The 10,000-nt window shown below is 34.9% G+C and overlaps 1 protein-coding gene across 1 annotated transcript in view; it reads right to left on the reverse strand.

The window, feature by feature from the left end:
- Positions 1-10,000, reverse strand: part of LOC144973290 (bifunctional 3'-phosphoadenosine 5'-phosphosulfate synthase-like) — a gene marked incomplete in the record, with an annotated part of 36,192 nt that overhangs the window by 5,216 nt on the left and 20,976 nt on the right. Inside the window, 8 exon segments of the mRNA XM_078915556.1 lie at positions 596-717; positions 1,332-1,537; positions 1,724-1,835; positions 2,538-2,651; positions 3,108-3,226; positions 3,477-3,615; positions 4,514-4,670; positions 5,305-5,498. Of these exon segments, the coding sequence (XP_078771682.1) occupies positions 596-717; positions 1,332-1,537; positions 1,724-1,835; positions 2,538-2,651; positions 3,108-3,226; positions 3,477-3,615; positions 4,514-4,670; positions 5,305-5,498 (1,163 nt within the window).

A 10,000-nucleotide genomic window follows, 5' to 3' on the forward strand; every position in this document is an offset into this window, starting at 1 on the left:
TAAAACACATTGAAATAAGATATAAAGTCAAATTCAATCAGTCAAGTAAAAAGCACATTGAAATAAGACATAAAGTCAAATTCAATCAGTTAGACGACGTTTGTTTTATTTTGTTTTTGTAGGGGGTTAAAGTATGACATACTAACATATAAAAGGGAGTGAGTCGTGATCAGCTTGATGCCGTTTTTAATTAATGGATCTATTTGATCATTTTGAGATACAGAGTGATTTCATTATTATTAAGCTCAATAGGTATCAATGTACTTTTGATTTCTTGGAAAGAAAAGAACAAATTCTTACAACGTTCTGAAGGACTGAAATCATGCCAATTAACTGGCATGCGGTCCAATTAACCAGTAGAAATTATGAAGCAACAATTCTGTCAGTGACAAATCAGTGCAATTGAGCGGTGTTCTGATTATCAGATTCAACTGCATCACCACGAATGCATTTACAATCTGATATAAACCTCACCAGTTACCATGGTTACCGAAAATAAAAATGCACCAAATGAACAATATGATAAGTCTTTCCTCTATAAAATTGAAGCACCTGGTTTATCTCATACAGAATATAAGTTCTTACCCCTAACTGTCTGAATTTGTTTCTGAGTTCCATAGGTGTTAGTCGGTATTCATCCAACCCATCATGCCAATAGATCCTGTCCAAGACTTCTAGCTTGCCACCAACGAGCCAGTCACCACCCTCCATTATCATCTGAAACAATGAGTATGTCAAAACAATAAACCATTCTGATTCTTAAATGGGAGTAATATTGCTCAAGCTTGTGATTACACAGACACAAGAAATGAAGTGGGTAGTAAAGTGCTAGAAGGCAATAGAGAATAAAACTTTTGCTGCGATGAGGATTCGAACCCACAACATGACTGTTAGGACAACTCAGTCTGGGCACGAGAGGGACACTCTACAATTGATGCTATCCACCAGTCAAAAAAAATAAAAGTGATATAAAACATAGTAACTATCTCGTGCCCCTATCACGACTTCTTGAGGTTTATCATCTTACTAATGTCAATATGTGCAAATGGTAATCTGACAATGACACATTAAGTTTACCAGTGACAATATTTGTATAAGGTAAATCAACAGAGACACACAATGTTACAAATGAAAGTTTGTGTCAATGGTAGATCATCAATAATACACACAATTTCAGCAATGACATTATGTGTGGTTGGTAGATCAACAATGACACCAAAACGTTCACCAATGACAACATGCATGTACGATAGATCTACAATTACACACATAAAATGACCAAAATGAAATTTGTAATGAAAAAAAAAATTTTAATTAAAAAATATTCAAACCTTGACATAAGGATGATTGGGATGTGTCGTTCCAAACTGTCTGGCACATCGCTCTTCCTTATTGTGAGGATAAAACTCAGGTTCTCTTAAAATAGCGATGTCTTTTCCCTCATATGTCAATGTGAAGGCACTTTTTCCACATAATCTCTCTTTGTCGGCAGTGTGGACTGGCAGTACAAGAGGTACAGATTGATTCACAGCACCCGCTGGTAAACAAAGAAAAAATATAAACAATAAAAATATGTGTCATTTTGCATAAAAATGAATAAATATGGAATGTGGGAGTTCATCGATGAAATTGAAATTATTTTCGTTTCCATAATGCAAAATAAACAGGAAGAAGAACTTCTAATTTCTTTGAAAACCATTAATGTTTGGATCAGAGGACTCACCATCCAGCAGACATCCAAAGTGTTGACACTGCAAATATTCCTTCTCTCCCATGAAGCCTCCAATGGGGGATGCCCATCCCTCAGCCAGAACTTGGGTCCACTGCACATCCAGCTGTAGATAAAGGTTTAGAAAATGGTTGAAATTTTTTGATAAACAAAATGAAAGAACTTATGTATTGTATAAGGTTGAAACCTTAAAATGAGAAAATATCTAAAAATTGTTACCAAAATTAAAATAGAGAACCATACAAGAGACTCTTTCCCTCCAAACTAGGGATTCCGGCAAGAGGTTGAACAAAATCTGATAATCTCATTCCAGGACAGGAGTAGAAGGCAATGTCAACGGGAAAAACAGATAAAGGGGGAGGCAGACACCGAGTGAGAAATATGTGAATGCAAAATGAAATAGAAATTTGATTCAATTGGATAAATCAATTAAATTGATCATGCCCATAGAACATAGCCTAAGCCATGGAAATGTCCTACATATAATATATATATATATATATATATATATATATATATATATATATATATATATATATATATATATATATATATATAATATATATATATATATATACAATCACATCTCTCTAATCATGAACTCCACAATTCGGACATGTTGCTAGGGGAAGGATTTTCTTCTTCTTTATATGTACAGTTTAGGGACTGATTCCACTATCAGAATGTCTCGGTAATCTGTAAAAAATGTTGGAAATGGAGGTGTCTGGATTGGAGAGATGTGGCTGTATCTATAATTAAGCTCTGTTCTTTTGATACCTTAAATACACACATTGTTTTATTTCATTACCTTGTTGATTTCCACTTTTGGCAGAGAAGCTGCTTCTGCACAGGCTTCTTCACGTCTGTTTTCATGGACAAATAATTCTCTCACTTGATGGAGAGCTCCGCGAGGAACGATGTCCTGCAAACCATTTACAACACATTATTGTCATTTTTAAAATTTTTTTTATATATCAGTTTAAGCTGTCTTGTTTTAATTTCAACTTTTTATTTTAACAAACAAATAAACAAATAGTTCAAATGAAAGATAACAAAAATACTCAGATGCATTAAAAATGTTTCCATTAAAATGTTGTTTTTTTTATAAATCTCATAGTTCATAAGTAATTCAATGTCTACCAGGTGACGTGTACTTATTTGCAGGTCTGATAACCCAAATTATTGTGGTCTCATTGCTGAAATGAAAATACTCTCAAGCCATAGCAAAACATTGTCTAATACATCAATCTTAATACGAGCCCATAACTGCATCCAGTTATCAGACCTGCAAATATGTGCATGTTGCTATCAGGTGATTGGGTTTCAACAATACGGAAAGGAAATAAACAGCAGGTGAATGCCAAAGTGATGAGCTTACCCCATCAGCCAGGAGACCGACAATTTCCTGAACACACTCGTCAACAGTCTGCTCTCCAGCCTTCAGATTGGCATCAGGACTTTTAGGAGCTTCGTAGGCAGAATCCACACCAGTGAAACCTGAAAAGAATCAATGTTGATCAAATCAAATGACATTTTGAACACAATCAGCTTTTTAAAATTCGTCATCTTGAGTAAAGAATAAAAATATTATCTTGTGTTTATTTTATTTTTTTTAAGTTTAATTTTTTCTCTATTAACCCTTATAAGGTGGGGAATGAATGAATTTTAAAGAATGATTTCATCAACCATTTCTACGATTATTATTATAGAAATATTTTCATAAAGAAAGGATTAACAATATTCAAACCTTTAATGATTCCAGCTCTGGCTTTCTTGTAGAGTCCTTTTACGTCTCTCTCCTCACACACCTCAATAGGTGTGTTCACGTAGCATTCAAAGAACTTAAGTCCTGCCTCTTCATGTAGTTTACGGGCATTTTCACGATCCTGAGGACAGCCAAAATATTGAGAATATGTAACTTGAGGATGATGCAGGTGGGAAAGAAAATACAAGATTTAAAAACATTATGGAAGTCCTGGAGGAATAATAAATATTAAACATTAACATGGCATTCTTTAAACCAAGTATTAAGTTTATTTGTGTAGAAGGTATAAGAAAATGAATGTTTTTGTGGGTTTTTTTCAACTTCCAAATATTGCAAATGTTGCTGCTTGATGCATGCAAAAATAAAAACCAAGAATTAAAGGAAAAAGAAGTTTTAAATTTACGATAACACAAGATGTGGACGTTTTGCAAAGGGAAAGCAGGCAATGATCACACCATCGGTCTTCGTATATCAAATTGAAGCTTCTATTCTCTTTTATCATTGTTACTGATTTCCAAATATTCATCTGTAAAAACATACAGACATTATATCAATATTCATATTTCAACAATACAAGATTTTAAATCACAATACTCAGATAAGAGAACCAAGGATGTTAATTGGCGTCAAAAGAATTTATGTCAGTATGCTATTGTTAATCATTTTACTACTCGGAGCAAATCCAAATTATAAAGCTGACTATTCTTTAGAGCTGTGAAACTCATGGAGCTGAAGATTATGACCAATTCTGTAGAATTAAATTTACAGTAAGAACTACTTGCTGTCCTGTGGATATGCCATTCGACAATAATAAGTACTTTCCACCAAATCACGCAAACTAACTATCAAAATCACCTCTGGGTGGACATAAAGGTCTGAAAACAAAAGATATTGATGCGCTACCATTAAGGCTATCAGTGTGAGGATCTCCAATTATGGTGAAAGAATCGAACTTATTTTTCCCCGTTGTTGTTTGATGTACAAATACTTTGATGTGGCCATACAATTTTCTAATTTACCTTGATGTAAGGGCTGATGAAGGAGGTGATGCAAACGATACCGCCGTCGGCAAATAGCTTGGAGACTTCAGAGATACGCCTGATGTTCTCCTCACGATCTTCAGGAGTGAAACTCAGGTTCTTGTTGAGGCCAGTACGAACATTATCTCCATCAAGACTGTCGTATGAAGTTTTAAGGAATATAATGAATTTAATTGTATAGTAAAATATGGTACAGAATCACACTGAAGAAAATATCAAATTTGATTGAACGATATTTGACAAATTGTCTAAAAACAATATTAAACAGGAAAAAAGCTAAGACTTGGTCCTCTTTCTTCGATTCCAACATTTTGATCATTTTGACCTCCAACTGCATTTTCCATACATAGGCCATCACAATAAAATGCAGAGTTACACTGAGGGTCATATATGTCAGACTCTAGGTGTTATCACCACGAAAAGTGTGTATAGGATACAGTGCTGAGTAGAATATAGAGGAAATTACTGGGGGGGGGGGTGGATAAAAGTCATCTCTAAGTTGCCGAGAAAATTGAATGTACTACAACTGGAGATAAAGTCTTAAACATTCTGTTGTCCAACCACACATATCATCATTGTCTACACATATGATTAAATACAGATTTTAGACAAATAAATACACACAAAAAATAAATAAAAACCTCTTAAAAACACACAATAAATAAATAATAGATAAGTAAACAAATAAACAAATGTATTAATCAAATAATTAATAGCCCCTCGAATGACTGCAGTGGTTAAAAAATGATTTGACAAATGGCTGAACTTACCAGTAGGCTGGGATTCCTTGGCTGACCAAGTACTCTTCCAGAGCAAACGAGATGGTGGTTTTACCAGCACCAGAGAGACCAGTCAGCCACACAGTGCAGCCTCTAAAGCCTCCCTTCTGTCCTAGTGTCTTGCCTCGCTTGTCTCTTGACACATGATTGGCCTGGAAAACCACATTTGTGGCACGTTGCACAGACTGGGAACGAAAAATAATTTACATATTAGATTGACAGAAATTAATTAATCAATAAACTTTTTCTTTTAAAAGACCAAAAAAAAAAAACCCAACAACAAACAAGCAAACAAACAAAGACAACAAAAAAAGAGAAAAAAAAAAAAGAAAAATAACAGCAAACAACTCCATGAAGATGTGTTCGATTCCAATTAGATCAGTACATCCCAATGTCGCAGGTTCAGTGATGAGAGATCAAAGGATCAAAATTATTCTACTGCTCATGTCTTCCTTGAAATAGTTTTTATCAATCAGATATGAAGTAAATCCATGATTAAAAAAAAAACTACATGCATGGTGTTAACCACCCTCTGTGTGCCCTGTCCTTCCTCTCAGAAATGAAAAAGTAAATGAAGAAGAAGAAGAAGAAGAAGAAGAAGAAGAAGAAGAAGAAGAAGAAGAAGAAGAAGAAGAAGAAGAAGAAGAAGAAGAAGAAGAAAAAAGAAGAAGAAAAGAAGAAGAAGAAGAAGAAGAGAAGAAGAAGAAGAAAGAAGAAGAAGAAGAAGAAAAGAAGAAGAAAAAGAAAGAAAGAAAGAAAAAGAAGAAAGAATTATTTTTTTTCAATGGATCCATAAAAAAATCTGGCGTTTCGTTCAAATCTATTCTTTCTTTATCCAATGTTCAGTTTTGCAATTCGTAAGTCAGAGAAATCAAAATTGGTCAAACCAAAGAAAAAAAAATATGATTAGAACCAATTGAATAAAACCCTCTTGTTGTCAAGAATACGTGTCTGCAACAGGCAGGCAGTCACACTAGAGGTGCTCAATCGGATGGGTGTCAAATTCATAAAAGAATTTACCGTAATGGGGGAGACGAGGAAGAAAAAGCGGAGGAGGAGGAGGAGGAGGAGGAGGAGGAGAGAGAGAGAGAGGAGAGAGAGAGAGAGGAGAGAGGAGGAAGAGAGAAGGAGGAGAGAGAAGAGAGGAAGAGGAGGAGAGACGAGAAGAGAGGAAGAGAGAGAAGGAAGAAGAGAAGAAGAAGAAGAAGAGAGAAGAAGAAGAAGAAGAGAAGAAAAGAAGAAGAAGAAGAAGAAGAAGAAGAAGAAGAAGAAGAAGAGAAGAAGAAGAAGAAGAAGAAGAAGAAGAAGAAGAAGAAGAAGAAGAAGAAGAAGAGAAGAAGAAGAAGAAGAAGAGAAGAAGAAGAAGAAGAGAAAGAAGAAGAAGAAGAAGAAGAAGAAGAAGAAGGAGAAGAAGAAGAAGAAGAAAGAGAGAAGAAGAAGAAGAAGAAGAAGAAAGAAGAAGAAGAAGAAGAAGAAGAAGAAGAAGAAGAAGAAGAAGAAGAAGAAGAACAAGAAGAAGAATGAGGAGGAGGAGGAGGAGGAGGAGGAGGAGGAGGAGGAGGAGGAGGAGGAGGAGCAGCAGCAGCAGCAGGAGGAGGAGGAGGAGGAGGAGGCAAAACAAAGAGAAAAAAAAAGCAATACTTAATTCATACATTCCAACGCATGTTACTCTTGAATCTCGAATGAACAAATCAGACCGAACGTCAACGGAAAAGGGCGTTCTGATATAATACTGTAGTCTATCTAGTAAAGTGAATCCAATGACAACTGTTCGTGTTTTTCCCAAGCATTCCTTGTCGACCAGTGCGAAAATCAAATAAAAATAAATAATAATAATAAATAATAAATAATAATAATATAATAATAATAATAATAATAATAATAATAATAATAATAATAATAATAACAATAATAATAATAATAATAGTTTAAAAATGAATAATACTAATTAGACTATTTTTTAAAAATAATAATAATTCTAATAATGATGAAGATAATAACATAGTGTAATCTCGATCGCTCTGCTTATAATATCACAAGATACAATTAAGCCATCGCATTGAAATGTGTAAAGGACAAACAATAGCTTAATAATTGTATGTTTTATGACGGCAAATTATCCGCCCTACTCTTATGATGACAAAAGACCCGCTGGGTGACGCCTGGCGTCATTGTAGTTATATTTTTCTTTTTTACGTGATTAAAAAAAAAATTAAGCAAAAATATAATAATTAAGTTAATTAAATAATATATAAATCCATCCATCATTTATTTATTTCTCCGCAGACAAGCCTTCATCTCAAAATAGTAACAAAATAAAATTAAATATGCAATAAACGCAGTGGATCATTATATTCCAGTCTGTGATGCTATGCGCTTAGATAATTTACTCACGCCATTCCGCCAGCCGGATATAACGTCCCGTCATACAAAACTGTGTGTGACCTTGACCGTTTATATCCTGATTGATACAATTTAGTGAGAACTACTCATAAAAGTAGATGGCTAAAAAAAAAATAGCAAAGAGGTGAGTGACGTCAACTTCGTTCCTTCTAACAACAATCCCAGGTAACACACTACATGCTCACAGTAGATACAGTGTCTCGTCTCCTTCTAGTTTCCAAATCTCGAGTTGTTTATTTTACGCACGAGAGATTACACCCCAAGATAAATTAAAGAATAACAAGAAGAAATAGCAAAGGCTTAGCCTTTTCTTAAATTTAAGTTTGGAGAAATATGGCCTGCTTTGGAAACAAATGAAATATTGTGACGCGCATAGAGAGGTAAAACGCACATAGAAAAGGGCTAAAAAGTTCAAACGTTATATCTATAAATAATATTTTTGAGTTGTTTTATCAGCATGGCGTTTTGACCGAAGCATGATCATTTGAGTGCTGCTCTTCAAGATAAAGTGCCGCAATACTAACACCCAAAAAAAAACAAGTTGGCAAAAAATAAAAAATTCAATTCATACACCTCTGATTAAAGATTAGTTGAGGGGAGGTTGGGCGTTCTTTATTTATTTATTGATTTTATCGAACATTTAAACAAGAAAATTATTTAGCATCTCTGAACAACGAGACCTTACTCCGGCTGTATAAAAAATATTGACGCCTACCAACTATTACCGTAGCTTATCTATCGACAGCTGTAGACGTGAATAGGCCTCTCTCTCTCTCTCTTTCTCTTTCTCTCTCTCTCTCTCTCTCTCTCTCACACACACACACACACACACGCACACACACACACACACACTGACTACATAATAAATGGTTAAACAAACTAGTGTGTAAGGCTACTATAGTCGTTTACTATTGCTTGTGAATTTTACATACAGTCCATGTAAAAATGGTCCCGGCTTGTTGCTAGGTGCCTGTGATAAACCTGCTTAAACTCGGTTGCTGTTTGCTTTAATGGGACAGTCACGCACCCTAGCAACACCATTAAAACCTTATTAATGGGGTGTGAAATAATTATGGGGCTGAGATATTGACAACACACACACACACACACACACACACACACACATATATATATATAATATATATATATATATATATATATATATAATATATATAAAGAGATAGAGAGAGAGAGATAGAGAGATAGAGAGAGAGAGATAGATAGAGATAGAGAGAGAGAGAGAGAGAGAGAGAGAGAGAGAGAGAGAGAGAGACCATCATAATATAGCAATGACTATCCCGCACATATCTTTGGGTCTCTTTTTCGCTCACGAAGTGCCCAAATGGGACGAAGCCGTTTCGTATATGATATTTTGAAAAAAATAATTACCACGCTTTTTATCAATAATATGTCTGAAATTTGGCACACAATTAGTAAAGATGTCATTTTAGATTATGTCAAGCGACAAAACTCGTGCGATTACCAGAAAGCCGTTAAAAACAGATGTTCTCTCTTTTGAGTGAAATATTTCTAAAACTATTAAGAGCAGAGATTTTGTCGCGAGTAAGCTTATAGATGTACATTTCATCTATATATGTTTCAAAGTTCATCGGAATAAGGTAAGAACTTTTCACGTATTATTACAAACCATCAAACCAATTAACGCTTCAATGAGTGAGAAGAGGAGCGATTTTCCAGCCCCAAACCTAATTTACGCTTCAATTTCAATGGGTGAGAAGACGTGGCATGTGACGTCTGCGAGGCAAGGCTGCCAGATGGCCAGACTTCCACCTAACCAAATTCGATTTAAAAAGTGACTAAATAGATACTCGCATGGTTTTCGCTACTAAGAATGACCCCCTTCAAAACTAATGGAATTTGGCAAAACTTAAAATTGAATAGACTAGGATAAAAGTCACTAAAACAAAAATAAATAAATAAAATTTAATAAAAGAAATATTATTCTATCTTTGGCCACACGCGTGGCCATCTGGCACCTCAGCAGCCAAAGTCTATTTTTTGGAATTTTTTAATTTTGTGACGTTATGGGGTGCTAAGCGTGTCGCTATTAGGTACATTTTGTTTTACTAATCAGTTGATAATTCGACTTTTGTGACCCCTTTGAAATAGACTCGTCCAATTTTTCTTTTCCTCACAGTAATATACTCTCTCACTCTCTCTCTCTCTCTCTCTCTCTCTCTCTCTCTCTCTCTCTCTCTCTCTCTCTCTCTCTCTCTCTCTCTTCTCCTCTCTCTTCTCTCTCTCTCTCTCTCTCCTCTCTCTC

The sequence above is a fragment of the Berghia stephanieae genome, chromosome 5, assembly GCF_034508935.2.
Source record: "Berghia stephanieae isolate SIO BIC M18660-M18661 chromosome 5, UCSD_Bste_1.3, whole genome shotgun sequence".
In the NCBI taxonomy this organism is placed as follows: Eukaryota; Metazoa; Mollusca; class Gastropoda; order Nudibranchia; family Aeolidiidae; genus Berghia; species Berghia stephanieae.